The sequence below is a fragment of the Glycine soja genome, chromosome 6 (genome assembly GCF_004193775.1).
Source record: "Glycine soja cultivar W05 chromosome 6, ASM419377v2, whole genome shotgun sequence".
NCBI lineage: Eukaryota > Viridiplantae > Streptophyta > Magnoliopsida > Fabales > Fabaceae > Glycine > Glycine soja.
This window is the reverse complement of record NC_041007.1, coordinates 16,974,902-16,999,017: the sequence shown is the minus strand read 5'-3', so window position 1 is coordinate 16,999,017 and position 24,116 is coordinate 16,974,902. Positions and strand designations below refer to the sequence as shown.

At 31.5% G+C, this 24,116-nt stretch overlaps 2 protein-coding genes across 3 annotated transcripts; one reads left to right on the top strand and one right to left on the bottom strand.

The window, feature by feature from the left end:
- Window positions 1-4,728: 4,728 nt before the first annotated feature.
- On the bottom strand, window positions 4,729-7,996 carry LOC114416530 (F-box/kelch-repeat protein At1g74510-like). The gene is made up of 2 exons (XM_028381431.1): window positions 7,504-7,996; window positions 4,729-6,697 (listed from the first exon to the last, which is right to left on the bottom strand). Exon 2 carries the CDS (start codon window positions 6,676-6,678, stop codon window positions 5,353-5,355), a length of 1,326 nt encoding a protein of 441 aa, XP_028237232.1. The 5' UTR covers window positions 6,679-6,697; window positions 7,504-7,996; the 3' UTR covers window positions 4,729-5,352.
- A 10,671-nt stretch (window positions 7,997-18,667) lies between these two features.
- On the top strand, window positions 18,668-23,552 carry LOC114416529 (probable inactive receptor kinase At2g26730). Of its 2 annotated transcripts, XM_028381430.1 has the most exons (3): window positions 18,668-19,313; window positions 21,472-21,607; window positions 23,246-23,552. In XM_028381430.1, the coding sequence occupies exons 1-3, from the start codon at window positions 19,218-19,220 to the stop codon at window positions 23,260-23,262; spliced, it is 249 nt and encodes an 82-aa protein (XP_028237231.1). In that variant the 5' UTR covers window positions 18,668-19,217; the 3' UTR covers window positions 23,263-23,552. The 2 variants fall into 2 exon arrangements, with proteins under 2 accessions (XP_028237231.1, XP_028237230.1); XM_028381429.1 differs by lacking the exon at window positions 21,472-21,607 and having other exon boundaries at window positions 18,670-19,313.
- Window positions 23,553-24,116: the final 564 nt, after the last annotated feature.

The window sequence follows — 24,116 nt, the reverse complement described above, 5'->3', positions numbered from 1 at the left end:
GATAATTAAGAGAGAATTTTTTAATCAATTATTACAATAGGGTGTAATATATATATATATATATATATATATATATATATATATATATATATATATATATATAAAATTAAGACAGTGAAAAAAAAACAGAATCTTACTTTTCAATATGCTAATTTATAATATTAAAATTTGAAATAGACTTCTTTATCTATTGTAGCCTTGTAGGAATTTTTTTTGACGTGATATGGCACTTTTTTTTTTAATTTAATTAATACCTATCTTTGCATCCAATGTTTATAAACTTTTACTTTTTTTTTCTTCTAAAACTTTTACAAATTTTATTTGACATGATGGATAACACTTGTTTATCTTAAGTTGTTTCTATTTTTAATTACAAACACAATGTATGTCTTTTATTGGATACATTTTAAATTAAAAAAAATTAAGTAGCTTGGTAGAAATCATGCCATGTAAGTTTTGTGTAATATTTGGAAAAAAAAATTCTGTAATATCCATGCAGTCAATTTTATATCATCTGTTACTAGACACCATAAAACGTTTTTTTTTACGACAAATGTGTGTTCATAAAACGTTCTAAACTATGTTTAACTAAATAACCTCATTAAACTGAATTTACATAAAAAATTAGGTTTAAATAAATTTTTTCGTTTAGTTTTTTTATTTATTTTTGTCTCTGAAAAAAATTCATTTTTAGTCTTTGTAAGAAATATGTTTGTTTAATTTTTTATTTTTAAAGTGCTTTAAATAATTAAAAAAGTGTTTTGAATAGTAAAAAAACACTAAATTAAAGGGATAAAAATATATTTAAACTTAAATTTTACCTCAAGTTTGATCAAAAATAGGTAAAATACTTATATAAATACTTAAAATAAGTGTAGGCTTTCTTTAGCTTAACTGATTATTTCAAGTTAAAGAGCTTTAGATATACAAATGCCTTAAATATTTTAGATATACAAATGCCTTAAATAATTAAATATTTGAAGAGAGAAGTTTGTAACCAATAATAATTTTACCTGACTCAAATAGAATAAAAATATTTGTAGTCTAGACTATATATATAAATAATGATTATTTTCATAAATTCCAATAAGATTTATAAAGAGTATTCTAAATACTTCCTTAACAAATGCTTTTATGATTTTGACAAGTAGCACAGGTAGTAGCCTAAGAATTTAGTGTAACTTCCAAAAACAAGGTAGCATAAGAATTTAGAAATTTCACCCTTTTCTCAAGTAAAATTAATTTGTAATTTTTGGTCATCTTTTAATTTTTATCCGAGATTATGGTTTCTCTATTTTTTTTCCAAAATTTGTCTACAAATTTTAAAAAATTGGTACTTTTGATTTAATACTCAATTTTGCATAATTTTTTTACATTTTAATTAATTAAAATATTTTCAAATATTAAATATTAGTTTTTACCTCATCACAATATTGATACATCATTGGTCAACCCTTAAGTTAAATGATTAGTGTACATAAGATTGAGGATTTGATCAAAATTATAAATTTTTTTAAATGTAGGGATTAAAATTGCAGAAAAATTAAAGAAACTCAAATTCTAAATCAAGATGGGTGAACAAAATTGTAATTTAAAAAAAAACAAAAAAAAAGAGTAGTGTCTAATTTGACATAGACCATAGATGCCTATGCACACAATAAACAGGAAAATAAATAAAGGGGTAAAATATGTTTTTTTCTTTAAATTTTTAAATCGGTTTTGGTTCTAAAAAATTGTCTTGTTTTTCTTTCTTTAATTTAGAAATACTTCATTTTTTATTCTTAAATTGATTATAATTAATATTTAATGACAGCTATAAACTTTTAAAAAATACACTTTGAGGACCAAAAGTTGAATTTTCTAAATTAAAGAAACAAAAATAAGTCATACTTTTTTAAGAACTAAAGCCGGATTTATAAAATTTACAGAGATGAAAAATATAATTTACCTAAATAATTTGAAAGCAGCAAGTGTACTGAAAAACAGTGATCCATTTGAATTTTTCTGATAGTAGCCCTAGCATCTTAAAATATTTCAAGATTTCTTTCACTCAGATAATTACGAACATTTTGATGACTATGATCCAATTCCACATTATTCAAATGCAGCAGTTTTGCAAGTTCCTCACTCATTGTAGGATTGTAACGATATTGATCCAAGGTAAACATTAAAACTGGTTCTCTAACTCGAAAGCTCCAAACCGTAGAATGCCACAAAAAACGTTTTCCTTCAGTAAAACGGGCTTTGGGCCATGGCATTATTACTGTTGCGACCGAAGTTCAAAAAGAGGAATCTCATCCAAAGATACAGTAAACCGAATTTCAATGGACAAACAAGAAAACAACCTTTTTATATATAATAAAGAGGAGAATCACTTATTTCTAAAATATAATCATTATTTTAAATTTTTTCATGTGTTTGTTTAATTTTTCAAAATAATCAGAAATAAAAAAATCTGATTAAAACAATAACTTCTCAAAATCAGTTGTTTTTTTTTTATAAATAAACATGAATCAGCTTTTTAAATAATCACTAAATTATTATAAGATTGAAATCATTTTTTTTAATTTGTAACAAATTGACCCAAATCTTAAAAATGCTCCGATCCTATCCGGATAAAATTCTGCATGACACTTATAATAAAAGAAAATAAGATCAAATAAATTGAATTTTTCTCTTAAGTTAAAACCAACTTAAAAATACTCCAAACTTTTAAAGAAGTTAAATGATTTTTTTAATAAAAATTAAGTACATAATTATTTTATGGTAGTTAAGTATATAAGTTAACTTTAACTTATGAAAGAAACTCAAGTGATTTTATCTTTTTTTTTTCTCTCTTATAAATACTAGCAAAAAGTTTATCCAAAATAAGACTTCATAGTCTCTACTCTAATCTATGTTTCCAAAAGAAAGAAAAAAACAACTACCCTTGTCCATGTCTCTCCCTTTCTTTTAAGTAATCTACGTCCTGAACACAACAACAGGCATCGTAATGCAATTTTCCTGTTGGTTTTGGGTTTATGTGCTGTCTCTTTACATTTCCTTCTTTTTATGTGTTTTGCATGTTTCTTATTATTCTTCTTGTTTTCTTTATTATATTTATAAAATTTGAATCAGCCTTAGACAAAATCTGAAACAACACCTCCCAGATAGTGAAGTACAAAATACAAAAGCTAGTACGATAGTAGAGAGAAAAAAGGTTCACAACATGAGCGAAGCATTAGATGATAATCAACCACCCCCCTCCCACGTGTCACTGTAACAGTTTCATCATGGGTCTGTGCACATGTAGATGGGGCACACATCACCGTCTGTTTCCATTACTTGCATAGTTGCATTGTACAATATGTACTTCCCATGTTGTCTGCAACAACTATATTATTTATTACTATTTTTTTGTATGCGGGAATTGTTCATTTCACACATTATCCAACCAGGTAAAAGGAAAAAAGAAAACAAAAAGCAAAAGGAAAAAGAGATATGTGGGTGTGTGTAACTTCATATAAGAATTTTTATGTTTTCAAACTTGGTGCTTGGATTTGAGGTGCACCATAAAATCAACCGATTCAGAAAACCAAGAGGAAACCAAAAAAAATTACATGGAACCAAAATAAATTCAGCAAATCAAGAACTCAAGTAATAGATAGGAAATTCTACAGAAAGCAAGCATTAGTGAAAATAGTTTAATAGACACATACTGTCGATATAAAAGATTTTACACTATCAACCAATAAAAAATCATCCGTATATGTTTAAAGGAAATTATATATATTATAAAAATCAATAAACTTAGGTACCTATATTATCATGTTTAATGTAATTATTACTAATTAGCTTAAAATAATGCTTTCCAATATGTACAATGGATTATCATCCAGCACAGAAATGTACGTGATCAATGATAAGTATATTTCCAGCATGCCAGACCTTTTTTCAGGCATTTAATCCTACATCCATAACAGGTTATACATAATAAAAAAGCTGCTTGAGTCAGTAACAAAACAACCATCACTTAAACAAACTTAAGTATTAGCTCGAACTGAAAAATAGAATCTTCACAGAAATTTGATTAAGTCTTATATTTTCTAATAATTATTGACTCGACCATTCAATGAACTCTGTCTGGTTGATGCTAATAGACATATGGTATCAATCTATTTGCTAATTTCAAAACAGATCATTCTACATCCAGATGATTTGAATAAACTATATTTTGGTTGCTTCAACTGTTAACAGAAAAACTTTCTCTTCAAAATATCTAACTGCATTTAACTCTTATTCCTACAAACCAGCCAGTGTATTACATTTATTGAAATTCAATCCTATCAGCACAAACTTCATTGAAAATCATCAAATACGTTCTATAAACACAATCTCTAGATAGCAAGGAAGAAAGCCAAAGTAGTGTTTACAAATTCTAGAAGATTGTTGTCCTCATAACCCAAAATTACAATCCCTTATCAATTATGAACTCAAGATCACGATCATGATCATGTATGAATAATATCAATCTATGTTCATCCAAAATACATTCCATGTTCAGCTTTATATCTTTGAAGCGTGTAAGTGCTATGACCTACAACTAACTTCATTGGCCCTCATCTTGATAATTAATGTTCAAAAATAAAATACACCCCCCAAATCTCCTTATTTGCTTTCTATAACCTACAATTTGTGGGGCTATTTATGATTAATTAAATTGAAAATAACATCATTGATTCACCTAGATTTACCAGAATAGAAGCACACACAATCTTGATTGAGTTCTGTTTGTCTCAAATTAAGACAAACAGAATGATACGGCTTGGATGGTGCAATTAAGCACTGTCATCTGAAACAATCAAGACATACTAAAGCAAAAGTCAAAAGACAGAAGAAAGAAAAGGTTATTCCTTATGTCTCATTTTCTTCTGCAACTTAGGGAGGAGAAGGTGAATAACAGGCAACACAAACAGGGTTTGGGAAGATCTGAAGACAATTAGAATACATATTTAAAAAGGGGTAACAGAAAGCAAAAAAAAAAAAAAGACAAAAACTGAGACCAGTTACAATTCTGCAACACTTCAATTGAACTTATGAAAAAGGTGATTGCAACCCCAACATGTACCAAGAGCTAATTATTCACCAGTCATGGTGTCAACATTTGAAAAACCATCATGATAACTTAAAATGAAAAGACTCAGTTTTGTGAACCTTCTAAAACTGTATCTGTTACTCTAAATAGGACTAAACATTTACCCCAAAAGGTGGGCTGATTACCCAAGAGCCAGAATCATCTCTCCTTGAAATTGAAGAATGTTAATTTCCATTCAGAATAAATCCATATAGCACTATTCACCAAAAGCAAATGCCTCAGCATCCCATCACTGCACAGTTATACACAAAGCTCCCCGATTGCCTGCTAGCAAGCAGGTTCCACTCTGGCACACCTTCACCTGGGACACAAGCATTGATTTCAATTACCCTTCCATCTAAAGCTCTTGGCCCACCAATAACAATTAGGCGATTTCCACATGCGCGAAAAGCTAATCCCCAGCCATTCATTGAAACTATTCGGTCAGGTAATCTTCCAATAGTGAACCACAAATTATTGTCTTTATCATATCTCCTTACCTCTTGTTGGGCATAATCAGCAGAATACAATACATTATTTACAACTGCAACCAAAGGAGGTGCCTCGGCAGCAGCCGATACCTCAGTCGCCTCAGTTCCTCCATGTCGCCTGGGGAACATGTTGGGTATTTCTCGCCATTTTCTTGTCTGCAGATCAAACTCCTCACCACATGTTAGCTGCTTTGAGTTACCTACTCCAATCCCACCAATGACATAAAATTTCCCATCTATAAATACACCAGAACACATTTTCCTTGCTTTATTCATGTTTGGGAGAAGCTCCCACGTTCCAGTTTCTGAGTTATAAAGCTCAGCTGAGCTCAAGATGTTGCCACGTGGATCACAACCTCCGGCTAATATGGCAACTTCTCCAAGGCTGGCAGAACCAAACAAGCATCTAGGAACATTCATTATCATACCAGATGACCACGCATTCATCAAAATGCTATATCTGTATATGACAGGAGACATTATTTCCTTTCCAAAGACAAGAAGCTCCGTACCAACAGCCAATGACTCCTTATCTGAACAGATAAAGCATTCATTAGAGGGCATTCTAGGCAAGCGCATCCATCGACGGGTGTTTGGATCGAATGCCTCCCATTCAGGGAGATTACAAGAGAAGTAAACCCAATGCTCTATGATACCCATCTGTCGCCTCAGCCTATAAAGCTCTCCAGTTCGGACAAGAGATCGAAAACTTTGGTTCAATGAGGCAATCGAACCATAGTCAGACCTTGAGCATCGTAGGAGACAATTAATTGAGATGTCCCGACCAAGTTGGAAGATAAGTGAACTTGAGTCAGACTGATCACTTGAATGGTTTTGATCATTTGCTTGGTTGACTGATAGGGAAAGATTTTGGAAGTTCATCTTCGTTTCTCCTTCCTCTGGAGCATCTGAAAGCTTGCATGACTTTGTCAGCACAGCTTCTTCCTCTAGTTCCAGTTGACGCTTATTGCTCGCGAGCTCCATCACACAGAAGGAATTGTAAATCCACCTGGTCTCTTGCTCACATGAGCTCGGTAAGTCCCTCGAAACAAGAAAGGTTGGACCCTCCAACATGTCAACGGAAAGAATCAACCTGGTTACCAAAAAAATTTTTGTTTTTCAATTTTCATCCATCAAAATTAAAACTAATAAGCAGGACAACTCCAATATACCGATGACAAAAATACTTCCAAAAACCATAAGACAATTTTAAGCTAAAACCACAAACATCAATTTTCAATGTGCCACAAAGAATAATATCCATTAACAAGACATGCACATCTCACAACAATCAAATAATCAAACAAATATGACAGATTAACAATCTTCACCCATTAATTGAAAGTGTATACTGAATCACAAACACCCTATTGGTCCATCATGATTTGGCACAAAAATTTAGAGCATGAACACAGATCAGAAACAAGACTATGAACAAGAAAACGTTGACAACATCCAACCACACACGATCACCAGAAAGAAAATTCCAACAACACATCCAAGAACCAGATCTCATTAGACGAATCGGCATAAAAATCTAAGAAAAAAAGGGTAAAATTTTAAGAATTAATCGAATTGAAAAAAATAAAAATAAAACCAGAATCAAGATGACAGCGTGCATGCCCAAATTCAAAGCACAAAGTTTCTCACCCTCCAACAAATCAACATAAGAAAATTAAATAATAAAAAATTGAAAAGAAAGTAAAGAAGATCACTTCTAATTTAAATTGGCAGCAACCCCATATACCCTTTTCCCCTTTTCCAGTTCCAAGACTGAAAAAAAGAACCCAACAAAATAAAACTCAAAAGCCAAAAAAAAAAAAAAAACACATGAATTAACCCACATCCCCACCTAAAAAATTAGAAGAAAAAAAGCAAAGACAGAGAAGAAAAGCTTACGAATTTAGATTAAAGAGAAGCGAATTAATTCCAAAACGGGGTTCTGGAGCTTCAGGGCTGTGCGAGAGAGGGGGAAGTAGTAGTAGTAGTAGTAGTAGCGTCTCTCTTTCTCTCCTCCTTTGTGGGTGTCATTTGGTTGTGTTGTGGCTATGCTGTTGTTGCTGTGTCATGTGTGTGTTTCGTGTTGTGTCAATAGAACACTCGATGCAAGGGTGAGATTTGTTTGTTTATTTATAATAATAAAAAGAAAAATAAAATAAAAAAGACAAAGAAAAGAAAATAAAGCGAAGGTTGGGTGTACGTGGTAATTGGGATGGGTGGGAGTCGCCGTTTGGATTGCGGCCTGACCTGGTGGGATGGCAAAGTTAACGGCTGTTTTATGGCACGTGTTGTTGCCAAACTCCCCCTTTCGTCCTATTTGCTCTCTGTATTCTTTTCTCCTACCTTTTTTCTCCCTCCAACAATATCCTCATTCTCTCCTCTCTTCCCTTCCCTTCTCTCTCACTCCTCTTTGCCTCCTTCTTCTACAACTTCGTCACCCTTAACTTTTATTTCTTAATAAAAAATTTAGTATTTTTGTCATCACAATTTAAGTTTTTTTAAGAATTTATGTAGGCCTTATCCTCACTTATATGATGTTGTTTACTTTGAATGAAAAACATCATGATTGGCCTCATACTAATTAAAACATATTTGTGTTTATAAACTCATGTTTCATCCCTTGTTTATCTGATGTGAGACTTTGGTTGTACCCTAACAATTCTCTCATCAAACAAAGGACCATGGTTAATCCTCCCCTCCAGTGGAAATCATTTTCAATCATAAGTATCAAAATGATAACCCTTAAAGGTTAATCGTGGTTGCCCAATTCGTTTGGCCACTGTCGCCAACATGTCCTAGTACCTTGTGTCACTGTGCTCTCCACCAAGCTATAGCCACAGGACACGGTGTTTGGCCTCCATACATGGATTCATTCACTAGGAAGACTTTCGATAAAAGAGATCCCATGTCCATGAATCCACAATCACCATCTTATTTGTCTGAGTCAGTCACCAAGTCAAATCGTCGACTCTAATACCAATTGTTATAAATTTTGAAGGGAGTTAAACATCAGAGAAATTTTTACCAATGAGCCATCGGATAACCACATAAGTGAATCTGACATCACACTTTAACTCAAAACCTTAAGACTCGTGTTTATGGGTCTTATTATCACTTATATAGTGTTCAACCTTTCCATTCTTACCTGATATGAAACTTCACCTCATATTTGTATTCCAACATACTTTAATAAAACCTTGCGATATTCTAACACCCTAACATTGTTTGTTTTGAGAGAAATAGAACGAAAAATGAATAATAAGGAAGAGTAGAGAATGACAAGATTTCAATCGTTTAGCAACATTGAAATTGGATCAAATTATTTAAAAAATAGTGAGTCCCACACTACAACATATCTACTCCAAAATGCAAAGAAAACAATTTTTGTGTGATTACTTATTTGCTCTTGTTACCTATTCCCTCATGATGTTACTTGTAGATATTGCCCCCATCATAATCAATTATGCTTATGCTTGAGCATAATCAATTATGCTTTGCAGCATAGTCAATTTTTATTTGTTGAAATTGTGTCTTTTTTTAATTTTTGATATTGCAAAACTTTGAAACTTTCTATCAAAGTCATATAACTGATTATAGCATATACATAATCAATTATATGACCTATTTTCAAGTTGTAGAGTCAAACTATGCTTTTAAAAAAATTAAGGCACACATGTTGAAAGGAAAAACTTTATTTTTTTATGGAAGGTAAAACTGTTTTTTTATTATAAATTTATTTCTCTTTTTTTCCTTTTTTACATATCAAACAAATTTAATTTAAATATTTACCCCTTCATTTTTACTTTATTTTTCTTTAACAAAAAAACTTTTATTTCTCACTTTTTTTTTCATCTACCAACTTCCTTTTCGTTTGTTCTCTTCCTACCAAACACAACGTAAGTCAGGAATAGAACCTAACTTATCTTTGATTCAAAAAGTAAAGAAAATGAGCCTTTATTATTTTTTAGTTAATGAAAATGCAAATAAAATTTTCACAAGTTATGTAGACTTGAGTTATATTTTATAAAACATGGAACCTTTTGAAAGAAGTTCAGCTTGTGTGCTTTTGCGTAAAGAAAAACAAAGGATTGACCACATTTAGTGATTACATTTGCAAGTACCTAATAGTTAATTTACACACGCACGCGGGTATGTATGGGGTTTGTAACATACTTCCACCTTTTTTTTTTTAATTGGAGTATGTTAGCAACCTCTACTAAAAGTACCGAAAAATCACAATCTCTTTTATTCTAATTAATGTATTTTAGGGATATATAATAAAGTAATTTAACCAATATTTAATTTTTTTAAAACTGATTTCACTCTTCATTCTATTCTCTCTTCTCTCACGATGCCATCGACCACTAAAACATTAAAAACAATTTACCTGTTATTTTTTGTTAATGTGGGCACTAATAAAAAGAAAGAAAAAAAGAGAGTAATTGTTTTAATATTAGTTTTACTGTTACTTTCGATTGATTGTAGTTTGCTTGCTTTGAATTGCTAAACTTTTTTTTTCGGGTAATATAAGAGAAAGGTGCAAACAAAAAACCAAAGAAAGCAAAACTACTCCCTAAGGATAGGAATCTTCATAGCATCCGCTACAAGCAAACCATGCAAGTACAAGGGAGAATTTACAACTTCAATAAAAAAAAGTTAGCACACATATTTCTCTCTCAAGGAATGGACCAACTGAATCCTCCAATCCTCCTTCATGAAGTCTATAATGTTTTCAACAATGGTAGAATAATGATGAAACCCTAGAAGTGGCAGGTTAATAAGATGAATAACAAGCAATGAATCCGAGACACAGAATGTCAGCATAACCGAACTCCCAAGCAACATTCAACCCTTGAAACAGGGCCATCAACTCAGCTTTAACAATATCCGCAATCCCTATATCCTTAAAAAAAATCCGCGAATCCAGACCCCATTAGAGTCATGCAACAAACCTTCATAACCAGTAGGATCTGCCTTGACAACTACCATCAACATGAAGAGTAATTTGAGACCCTGCAGACTAAATACATGCAAGAAACCCACCTAGGAGCTGAATGAGCAACACACTAAGCATTATCCACATCTGTGAAATTTGATTTTATAGTATCAAATTTAGAGTTTGTGATAGTGTTTGAAATTAATACCAGCAAAAATCATCCTCTGTGAAAACGTTAATTTTGGTTTTCGATCATTTCTATTGTCTCCATTTATGTTACCAATAGAATAAGATTCATATTTAATTTACGAAAACAAAAAAAATTAAAAAAATTGGTAGTGATAAATTCATTAGTGGTTTTGTTGGCTCTGGTTATTCTATGTTATGGATGAATGGTGCTCTGGTTGCAGGGTGTTAGCAGTGTGAGGTTCGTTCCGGATGCACAACGGTATGAGATGAATAAAGACTCGTGAGGTTCGTAAATGGTAGCAAGCGACGTGTTGGGGCCGTTGATGGCATCGTGATATGAGACAAAATAGTGAAATCCGTTTCTTTAAAATTAAATATTACCTCTATTTCTATATTACATATTTCTTTGATATTAAGAAAAATAATTAATATACTTTATGGTAATAAATATGTCCTAAATTTATACATTTTTTTAAAACTATATTATAATTAATATTATTATCTCTTATCCAAATGTTTATCAATACAATTTCTTTTTTTTTAATTAGAGATATTTTAGTCGGAATAATTAATGCATGAGTTAATATTGATTGAGTATTATATAAAAGAATAACTAGATTTAAAAAGTTAAGTCTTATAAATAGAAATAAAGACAGTATTAATTAAATTTTTGTATTATCCTTGAAATAAATTAATTAAAATAAAAGAGATTTTGATTTGTTGGTCTTAAACTTTAGGTGTAGATTGCTAACATACTTCAAATAAAAAAGAGATGAGAGTAGGTTAGCAATCTACACACATGTGTGTTTCAATTTTAAAAAAAAGTAAAAGAAGTTTCTCAAATGTAAATTTGTAAATATTGTAAAACATAAATCTCCTATTCGTTGTTACTTGATAAGAAATTGTATGAGATATTAGGGAATGGACATATAATATACATTTATCAAAAACACAAAAGATTATATGCATGCTCCAATTGTGAATAAATAGTATTAGGTTTATAGATAGATACTTCCTTCGGTCCTTTTTATACCAAACAATTGACTCTATTATTAAGTCTAATTATAAGAAACATGGACACACTTTTAAATGTATTAATGGTTAATTCTCTTTTTATATCCTTTAATTTATTGTGAATTCTATTAATAAGGTGTTCACTCATTCTTAATGGAGGTGGATGCATTTGCTAACCCATTAGCAATATAAGCCACATTCATTGGTGAATAAAAATCATCCCTTAAATTTATGTATAGTGTCATTAAATATTACCACTATTTAAATCATTTAATTCTATGGATATTTTTGGGATAAAATTTAACTTTCCAACATTATTAATGAAAATTAGTTAACTTACATACTTTTATTGATCTTAATGAATTAATTGTTTGTTTCTTAAATATACGACCAAATGAAGTATTTAAGTAATTATAATGTTTGAAATCGAATTCAACCATTCAACATAACTACTAGACCCATCCCAATAGAGGATGATACATAAGATATAATAAATATTTAGTGACATCTTTATCATTCCTAATATGCATACTAAACTATGACCTTCGTTGCTAACCTCAATGGCTAGGAAAAGTGACATTTGTATTCTCAATATATAACATTATAGAGTCACTAAAGTAGGGGAATACTAGGGAAGTTGTATTAACCTTTCATAGTTCCACTATCCCCATTATGATCTCATTGTGCCTTATACCTTGTTCACCTTTGGTGTTCCTAGGGTAGTTCGGATGTCTTGCCTTCCTTCCATCCACCACTTATTGTCAAGTAGCACTACTAAAAAAATTATATTCTATGATTGGAAAACGACAATAATTCTCAATAACCATTTTAGAATGTGTGTGTGGTGGTAATTTTGTAATATGATCAACTTCAACAATGATGATTCTAAAGAAACCGTCTTAGAAGGTCGTGTTCAACGACGATTATTTGTATAATTGTTGTCGAATGCTTTAAAACCCTATTTGTATCCCTCTCTGTCTATCTATCTCTCTCTCACTCTTTAATTAATTTCTTTGTATGTTTTTCACCTACAACAACGATGCACACTACGACAACGAGGACCACATCTTCATCATCCTATCAGAGCTCCCGTTGGCCTTCAACATCTCGCCAGAGCCCTACCACACCCTCCTCGATGTCAACCGCATCTTGCGCACTCGCTAGCTCACTATTCAATCAAACCCAAGTTCGATTTCACACACACACACACACACACACACTCTCTCTCTCTCTCTCTCTTTGTTTTCTCTCCGAATGTTTATTTTTCACTCTTTCTTACTTCACCTTTTTTATTGCAGGTTTGTGTTGGTTCTCAGATCTGCAAAGACGCAGAGGAAGCAAGGCTTTGTGTTTTCCTTTTCTCGCGCCACTTTTTTTCTTCCTCTCTCGGGGGCTCTACGCTATTGCGGGTTAGTTTTCTCTCAAACTATTTTTGCTGAAGTGTTAACTTAAATTGGAAGGGGCAAGGTGAAAGGGAGAGGGATTTGTGAGATTGGGAGTGTGGTGCTCCTCCATGCATGGTTGTGATGCGCCATCGGCAACAACATGAACGAAAATGAGAGAAATGACATCATTGGTGCTCAGGAGGAGGATAAGGAGAATAAAAGAGGAAGAAGCGGTGGCACTCAGTACAAAAATTATGCAAAACCCTAGAGGTGTGTTAAATTATCATTGTAAACTTTGTTATTTTCTATTTGTGTACCTATTACTTCATTTTTTTTCCCTTTGATTTCTTCAGGTAATATGGCTATTTTTTTTTTCAGTTTTAATTTGGATTTGATTTATCTCATGTTGTTATTGTTGTTGTGCTTTCTGACTATTTTTTGGGGTTCGCTATTGTGGCTGCCATGGTTGCACGGTCTCATTCCCATTCTTCAAGTTGCTTCGTAACTTTTGTTTTGTTGAGTCAAAGGCCATTATCCAACTTTTCTATTTTATTTATCTCTGTCTCTAATTTTAAGAATGCATGTTTCTTGGTGTAAACCAATTGTTGATGTCGGCAAAAGCTTTGTAGCTTATGTTGATATGGAGGATTTGGGGTTCAACTCTTTCTGAAGAAAGAGAGAGCAAGGGGTGATAAAGATGGGTATGGTAAATACAAAAATCATTGGATTGAAATTGTAAGTTTTCCTTATATAGTTGACATAATTATAATTTTATTTTTTACTTTAGCCTACACGTATGGGTTTTGCTATAATTTACTATGTTTATTGAAAATAATGTCTATTGTATCTTGCTTTTAATCTATCGATTAGGTTGGGCAATGTTTATTGGAAATGATACTTATCATATCTTACTCTTCTTAGATCTATCTATTGAATTAGGCTAAAAGATGTTTATTGTGATTAAGGTTTCTATTTCATGAACATGCACAGGCATACAATACATTCAATATGTTATTCTAGCCATTGTTTTCAAACTCTAAAGTAGTTGGAATTTTGCCAAAAATCAATTGATAAATTGCAGTGTGAGGTTAATTACTATGTTTGGAGTTGCCTAAAATAAATGTTTTTTATTTGGTAAAGGACGTGAATCTAGGAAACAAACATATGGAGACTTAAGGCCTGTGTTGTTCATCTATGGGATATGTGCCTAAAATTTTAGACAATTTTTTTATATTCATTTATAGCCATTTTCAGGTGTTCTTTTTTTTTTTTTGCAACAATCACAATTATGTTCCTAGAACAGGTTGGTTTCTGATTTTTTGTTTTGATCTATCTTTTTTATTCACTTTCAAATTCTCAAGTGTTATTCGATTTGGGAGGTTTAAAGATGATTAAATCTTAAAAGGTCACTAGACCAGTCATATTGTCGGGAGAATAAGGGAAATAAATGAGCTTAAAAGTGATCATAATCAAGTTTGTCTTGGTTTTTTTCTCAGAGGGCACAGCTGTAGCTGGTGTTGTTTATTGTAATAAACTATTCAACAAGAAAGAGACATAAAGATATTCGCGGAACTTACAAAGTGTGAGTGCAAGAAGATATGAGATAATGTTGCCAGTGTTGTGGTAACTGATGTTAGGTGCCCTATGGACTTTTCAAAGGAAATGTACTTAATTAGAAGGTCTTGACAAATATAAAATTCATGACTCTTTATTTGAGTCTTTGGCTTTATTCATTTTATATGTTTTTTTTATATAGTTCATTTATATGTTGGGGTTGCGAGTAAAGTTTCTCTTGCAAAGGGTTCTTGATAATGATTCAAAGGGTTAGTTCATCCCTTCTCAAGCCAGCGAAGCGAGGTATGCTCTCACTTTTGTGTTCTTCCGTCTCCCAATATTTCTTCTTATTATCATTTTTTTGTATATAAACATTAGATAACATTATTTTCTGTTTTTATTTTAAATTTATAAAACCGTTACTTTGTTTTTAATCTCTTTCCTAATTTTAATGATTTTACAGAGAGGAAATAATGAAAACATTATTTTGTGTACAATTATTAAAAAAATAGATTAAAAATAATGTATTTTATTTTCAATACCCCAACAAGAATCATGCTGCCTAAAATAATGTTTTCAAAAACTGACCCTATTATTATTCTCATTTGTCCAGGGGTATTGAAAATAAAGAGTTGAATTCCCATAATTTTATACTTCTAACATTGAAAGGCACCAAAAACTGACCCTATTATTATTCTCATTTGTCCAGGGGAGGCTGCAAGCACCAAACCAAGGGATTTAAAATTTATTAAAAGTCAGGGAATGATTAAATAAAGAGTTGAATTCCCATAATTTTATACTTCTAAATCAAATTTCACTCAGCAAAAAATGTATTAAAAAATATATTATTCTCATTTGTCTGTCTTTATTTATGTCATCTATTTTAGTTTTTTTGATGTATTTAACTGGGGCCTAACTGAAACATGTTCATCGTGCAAAGGCCTACTCACCATTTCACATGTACGTGTCATAACCCAGCAACCCCAATTTTCTATATAACACACTTCCTCTCCAACACTCACTCCAATAACAAATATTTCACTAGCTACTACTCTTCTTAGTTTCTCTGCTGTATCATTTTTATTGCTATATCCTAATCAAACTTTACCCTCAAAATGAGTGATCCCACACTAGCACAACCGCACCTAGTCGAAGTCCACACAACAACACACGAAACAGTTGTTACCACACACAACCATAACTATACACCCTGAATTATTTAATTATTTGTACACGTGACTATGATTAATATTTAATTCTTCAAAACTTTGTTTATGCATGATAACCGTGATTAATTTTTATTTTTTCCACTATGATTGAGAACAAGCCTCAGGTGAAAAGTAGAAGATTGAGGGGGTGTTCTACAAAGGGAATGAATATGCTAAATTGAATCCAAATTTTGTTGGATGTGTAGAAGGTGCATTGGGAATACGTGAGTGCCTGGAATCACAGGGTCATCACAGTACATTGTCACCGATGACAAAGAAGGACCTGATTCTGGTTAGTACTTAGTATCTTTGCAACTTAAGCTTGAGTAAACTATTATTTTGATGATTTGATCTCTAAAAGTGTAAAACATTGTATACAAAAGTGAGATATTATTTGAGTTAATAACCCAAATGAAATGATAGTAGGTATTTTTGGTTGGTTATGATTTTGGTGTATTGAATGAAAAAAATGTTTTCTAAAACGGTTGTTAAAAAATCGTCTTAGAAAGTTGATTTTTTAAGTCGATAATGACTTCAAAGACAATTTTTGAACCGTCATAAAATGTGTTATAAAATCAATTTAGAAGCTCTATTTTTTAATAATGTAAGACCATAGGTAAGAAGAAAAAAACAAGAGAAAACTTAACATTACAACTCTAGAAAGGGACCATTTTTCTTTGGTGACAACTCTCACACATCCATACAATTTCTTTATACGTGGCTAAACATTTCCACTATGACAAAACGTACAAACTCAACCAGAAGACCCAAGAACATACAAAAGTATGCTAGCACAAGTTATAGTCCTCCACTCTATGCATACATCAATTTTTCGAATCTTACATATATTTATCTTATCCATAGCTCATTACAATGTACAACAATTTAAATAAAGACATTACCTAGGCAATAATTCACAAATATTATAATATCATCTCGCACACACTCAACAAGATAAAGCCTTGGAAGGATAACAAAAACACATTATTGGTCATTCACATTAACAAAGGTTAGACAAAAAAAGCTTTGCATGTAATCTCTACCACTATTATATTACTCTATAGTCTATACTATTTCAATAGTATATAGGGATACATGGGTGATGGGTGCTTGTTCACCCTTAGCAAGGGATGTGATAGTCTATCCATATGGAATTTATTCATTTCTCAAGGGATACAACCTATCCACGAGAGGTAAGAAAATTTCTCAAGGGATATAAACTACTATCCACATGAGTTGATTTGATTCTCAAGAGATATAACAATCTATCCACTTGAGTTGATTTAGTTCTCAAGGATATACCAACCTATCCACATGAGTTAGTTTAATTCTCAAGGAGTGTAACAACATATCCACATGAGATGCTTTGTTCACTTAAGGGATATAACAACTTATTCATGGGATTTTAGTTTGTCCTTTGTGCATGTCCTAATGCACAATGGTTTCATTAGGTCTTTAAAGGTAAAAGTCTTTATATAAGCAATTTAACGTGTAACCTTGAAAACAAATTTCTCCGATATAAATTAGTCATTGAGGTAATATTACATCATCATTTAATTGACGATTGAGAATCAATATATATCAAGAATTCAATATAATAATTTTTTTTATTGGAGACCCAAAATAAAATCGATCATTTATTTGGAACCTCAAACACATTTAAGTTTTTTCTAAAAGTGTTGTTTATTTTTTTTCCAAAATTGTTGAATCTTTTGTATATCTTCTATCTAATATTTTATGTGTAAATTTACTTTCTATTTACCAAATATTATAGTGTTAGATTATTTTTAATATCGGCTTCTTCAAATAAAATAATTACTATTATTTTAATTTATCTTTTGAAGGAACTATTATTTTAATTTAAGTCCTACTTAAAATCACTATTGTTTTTTACTACAAGTTAAAAAAATACTATTGTTTCAGTTTATGTTGTACTTAAAATATATATCGCAGGTTTTGCTCCCTTTCAACCGTCACAATCATAAGAATTGGTATATTTAAGCAACTTCTGTGAATTAAAGAAGAAAATAGAAAAGCAACGTACCAATACAGATCTACTTAACTATTAATGATTATTTTCCACAAAGAAATGTCAACGTTGTTTGTTCTTATCTACTTTGTAGATAAATTAATCAGTTTGTTTTTTTTTCTTTCAAAATTAATCAGACTGTTAGCTTATAGTACTCTTACTCATTTTGTTTAAAACAAACTAATCTTAATTGCATAAATGTAATTTTAAATTATTTTTTGGAAAACTTTCCATTAAAAAATTTCCATTTTAAAACATAATTTTATTTACTTATTTTTATGTAATAAATTTTCATTTTTATATTTGGTAATGAACAGTGTATATATTATTAATTAATTTCATATAATTAAATATTTTTTACTTTATAACTCCTTTTCTAAATTTTTAATTTAAATTAAAATAATATTTCATATAATCATCATCAAATATAATAAAATACATATAAATATTGCTGATAAAATATTTTTGTCAACTAAATTAATTAAAAAAATTTAAACAACTATGTTTTACTCTTTTCATCCCATTTTTTTAGTTGTTTAATGTTAATGCACACTGATTGAGAAATCACTACTAAAAAAAACTATTTTGTACGACGCGATTCCAACGATGATTGTTATAGACCCGTCTTAGAAAGTATGTTGGTGACATTTTTATAAATATTGAGATTTAAAACAAAGGCAATGAGCTGTTCTAAGATGATTATTTATAAAACCGCCTTAGGATGTATTTGTGCGGACGCATACAATGACAAATTTTATATAGGACCATCTTTGTTTTTAAACGTTAGGGAAATAAAGTCACGACTGCTCCCTCTTTTCCCTTTATTCGCAGCTATTATACTTATCAACCCTAACTCTGAACCAACAAACTTGTCTGCAGCCATGGATACGTCGCAATCGTTGTGGGCTCTGTTCTCGGCTTGGCGTTGCTGCTGCTGTTACTGTGTCTGAGGCGGCGGTGGAGACAACTAGTGAAGTCGCCGAAGCCGGTGGTGGCTGCGCGAGTTGCCACGCCGGCGGAGGCGGGGACGTCGTCGTCGAAGGAGGATATAACTGGGGGTTTGGTGGAGGCGGAGAGGAACAAGCTCGTGTTCTTCGAAGGGGGAATTTACAGTTTTGATTTGGAGGATTTGTTGAGGGCTTCGATGGAGGTGTTGGGGAAGGGTAGCGTGGGGACTTCGTATAAGGCGGTGCTGGAGGAAGGAACCACCGTGGTGGTGAAGAGGCCGAAGGATGTTGTGGTGATGAAGAAAGAGTTTGAGATGCAAATGAAGGTTCTGGGGAAGATTAAGCACGAGAATGTGGTTCTTCTCAGAGCCTTTTACTTTTTCAAGGACGAGAAATTGCTCGTTTATGATTACATGTCCGCTGGGAGCTTGTCTGCGCTACTACACGGTACGATGTTGTTGAAATCCCTAATTCATTTATCTGTTTGATGAATTTTCCTTGCTACTTAATTGTGTGAGTTTATAGTTAATTAATTATTGAATTCATGCAATTTGATTGTTCTGGTGTAGGAATACTGTATTTAATTTGCTCTTGCCTTTTAGGCATTTCATTGTGTTCATTAGGGGAATTGAATATTCAATTTTTGTGGGTGTTGAATTAATGCTCTTGCTGTTGTTGTCGTGGAATTTAGATTATTTTAATTTGAAGGCTGGGAATATTATTTTAATAGTATTGCTGATATTATAGTGAAGTGTTAGTTGTGTGATTAGCGTTGATGTGGGAAGTGGGCTGCTTTCCAAGATGATAATGAGGGTGGGTAGTATGTGTGTTAGTGTATTATTATTAGTGGTATCATTTTAATTAACATTAAATAAATTAACCAATGGGGGAGGATTGTTTAATTGGAAAAGGGTCATGTGAAGTGTAATCGTAAATGGTAAGTTTCTGAAGCTTATGCTTCTCGAGCAAACATTCCAAACAACATGCACTCATGAGATACCATTACCCATGTGGTCTCACCGACATTATTTATCTCCTTTCTTTATAAAGATAGTAAAAAAAAGAAGAAAGAAAACGTGTAATTCCTTCTTTTAATTCCTACCTAATAAAGAAGAGAAAGCCATTTGGACCATGAGCATGCTTTTGATTCTTTCTTATGTCTTTTGACATTATAGACTTATGACTGCGAACATGCTTTTGATTCTTTCCTTTTCCTGTTCTACCAAGAATATTGAGCAGAGTGTTGAACCTACTGCCACAGGTCCATCGGGAGCATAACTTTATGACAAAGCAATAATCTATGATTCAACTGATTTGTAAGGACACTAGTATAGTAGCTTTAATATTCATGCTAGACGACAATAAGAATTATTCATGCTAGAATCCAGAATTTTAATGCATGAGAGAACATGTTAGTTATGATAAAGTATGCTACATTTTTCACATATTGAAGGGTGCTTTCTTTTTGTAAATTTCTTTCACTGGTCAGGTTTCTCTATATAGTATCCTACTGTACCATGTCTCTCTTTTTATGCATACCAGTTGTTATTGCACAATGTATAGAGAAAGTAATGAGGGTCTTCTTTGGTAGGGGGTTAATGGGTTAATTAGAGACATCTTTGTTTTGTTTTTATGTCTCTCTTTCTTTTCTTAGTTGGGAATTTTGCAATCCCCATAAAGGAGGAGGTTTGGGTCTAGGAACTTGGTATAATTTTTGAGAATTTCTTATCCTTTTGCATATGTATCTCTCCTTTTTTCTTAAGAAATCTTTTTTAATCAAAAATACATATGTACAACAGTAAGACATTTATGGTGCAGACATTTTAGTTTTAAACTTTTAATTTAATTAGGGAAACTGGATTTCCAAAGAGGATTTAGGTCTTTGAGAGCAATTTCTCATGCCATTTTAGTGGTTTTGATTGGACTAGGAGTTAAGACAGCAAGATCCCATTAGTGTGCTATACGAGCAGTTATTTGGTACTATGCTTTTGGTTAGAGAGGAATGCCATAATTTTTTAGGATAGTTACTTGAACTGTTGTTTACTAATTTTGAAAAGCGAAGCTATGACTCAAATTACCATAATACTAATAGTACATTCTCAAGAATCAATAGATCTTAAAATCAAATATGTTACACATCCTCAATACAACTAATTGTATGTAGTTTAATGACCCAATCAACTTTACTGTTTTCAAAATGAAATTACATCGTATAAATTAATCATAACTATTTCCTCTCATATTGCAATACATTGCATATACTCATGGAGCTATTGTATAAAATTTGACCATGAAACTAAAGATCAGTGACAAAGACTTTATTGAACCATAATAATAAATTTTCTTGATTGTGCAGATCTATCACATCTTTCTTTGAATGGTCAACAACTATAGAAAAGATATGATACATGTATGCCTATTGCTTAAGCTACATCATAGCCAGAATGCTTTTAACTGCAAATGTTGTAACCTAGCATTGCATTCTGTAATCCACCCAACTTCTAAAATCTAATTGATTATAAATCAATTGTGATTCATTTTGTTAGTGTATTTACAATTGGAAAAAATTCTTTTAAGTTTTTTATCCATGTATTATTGTTGTCAGATTGGTTCTGGTTTAGTTGGGGAGGATGATGCCTTGGGATCTTCAGGAGCAGTTGCTGCTCGTATTGAGTCATCTTATATGATAAACCTATGTGACTTGGATATGAGGCATGTAAAATATTTTACGTTTGTTCATGGTGAGTTTAAGAGAATATTAATATTTATCATCTTGTCTCTTAAATATGTATTTCTATAACTTTGATTTTTAATTGTGCTGAATGGTGTTGTGTTATCCATGTAACCAACCTCACCTAGTGGGATAAGGTTTTGTTGTTGTTGTTGTTTGTCTCTTAAGTATGTATTTATATATGGTAAAAAATAAAAATACTAGCTTTCATGAGATGGAATTTGGATTTAGTTTTTGATAAAAAAAAATAGAATCATGGTTGTTGCTAGTAACATCAATATTAAAAGTTTCTTTAAAAATATGAGTATTCTTATTTCTTTTTTAATTTTGTGGTGTGTTGGAGGGGGATGAAAATGGGGCCTAATCAAAAAGCAACAAAATGAAATAGAAACCATCTTTGGCAAACATGTCTGCACCAATAGGTGGCGTTGTTGTAATTAGTGCTAACACTATTCATTATCACAGTTAGGTAAGCATGTTGCCTAGGCATAATCATGCAATGTCTTTTCAGTTTCTATTAAATTGAAAAGATATTTAATTGTAGTTTTGTGTGCATTCTTACATTTTACTGTTTTTGGTTTACAAGAGATAGGGAATAAGCTAATTATATAGGTTATTTTTGCAGTCTGCTTCTTGTGCATTGGCCTTGAACAATTATGTTGTTACACCTGACAGTAGGTGGTGATTCTTTCTCTCTTTCATGTACTCTTCATATAAAATGAAATAATTCTAGGCATGGACTTTTACAATTATTTGACATTACCTCTCACTTTTCATGCACTGATTTGACATCCTCTTATGATGCACATTAATTAATTTCAAATGTTTTGTATATTTTAAATGTTTTGTATATTTTAATGCACCGATAATAACTATATATAATTGATGAATAAAAATATATACTAATTGAAAAAATATATATTAAAAATATATAAATAAGAATATTAGCTATAACTCTTAATTTATTTAATATTGATATTAAGAAGTCTTAAAAAATGGGAGTAATTTTCTAATAGGTTTCTATAGAAAAAAATAACGTACTAATAAGTGGGTTAACATTCATTTGCAATTATCTAAATTGAAAAACAAGGTTTTTTGCCATATGTCACAAACCATTAGTTTTGAGTTTCTATTAAGTGTTGAAAGATTGGCAATTAAAAATAAACTTGTGAGTTTTTAGGAAAGATCCATTTTCTGGCAATAGGAAAGGCATTCAATTGGTCTGCCAGTGCTAGTGAAATTTGGGTTTTGATATTTATGGTAAATTGAAGGGAAGACTCAATCATAGGCACAACCAAATACCTTATTTTTGGGCAATAATACAAAACTAATAAAACAATCCTATGATTGATAACATTGGCACAACAAGCATCAACATCAAATTTAACTACAAAAGTTTGCTAGACTGAGGCTTCATTCTTGCTTAGCAGCTCCCCCCATGTGTTATCTTTGTTCCTTTTTAATTATCTTCATGCTTCTTTGATCGTTATCTTATATTTTTTAATGGTGGTTCTGTGTGCTTGATTTCTATATTCTAGCACTTCAATGGAATTGCTCACATCACAAATATTGGAAATTAAATTATGGTAATATGTTATTGTTTACTCACGAAGATACGTTGACATGTTTTTTGGCCATTTGTGATTAGGTACTAGAAACTACTGATCTTCTGAGTGAGGTTACTGAAAGTGTGGACTACTATGTTCAAGGAAAAACACTTGCCACGGGAAAGTTATTTGGAAGGTAATGTGTTGGTTTTTGATGTTTCTGTAAGAATAAAATTCAATTAGATGGGTTATTATTTAACTTTCTATATTACTTCCTGCTTGTGGATCTTTACCATTTATTTGGCTAGGATTTAATCTGTTTCTTGTCATTTGTTAATTTGATTTTGCATGGAGCCATGGACTGTTACCACTTGTTGGGGAAACAAAAAGTGTATTCCATTTGTATTCTGTATCTTGATTTACCCTGTTAATTTTCATATAGTCTACTATCACAATTTTATATTCAGCTAATTTCAAATTAAAATTGTAGAAATTGTTAAGATTACATATTGTGAGTTTGGCACGCACATTGTGAAAATTCAATGTGCAAGTTATATTTATCTGTGGATGTAACTGCAAGTATTGTACATCACCCAACTCCAAGCATCTCAAAACTGTAAGCATAACCTGGTAAAGGAAAATATAGGAGAAATATTTTAAATTGTAGACCTAGACTAAAATAGGAAACTTATAATTATCTTGAGTTTCCTTCCAAGAACAAGTTTCATTACTAGCAGGTTAAATCTCATATAAATGGATAGAGATTACTGACCCCTATATCTAGATGATTGTCCAAAAAGAAAAAAAAAATCTTAATCACTAGACAGAAACCCACCTTAGCTTTATATGGTTCAACGTTAATCTTGATCTCTTTGGTTTCAAGTACTTAGCAAAAAAGATAAAACAAAACCAGATTTGTTGGCTATACTATGCTTAGGAAATTAGTAGGTTTGTGAAATGTGAAGATAGTTT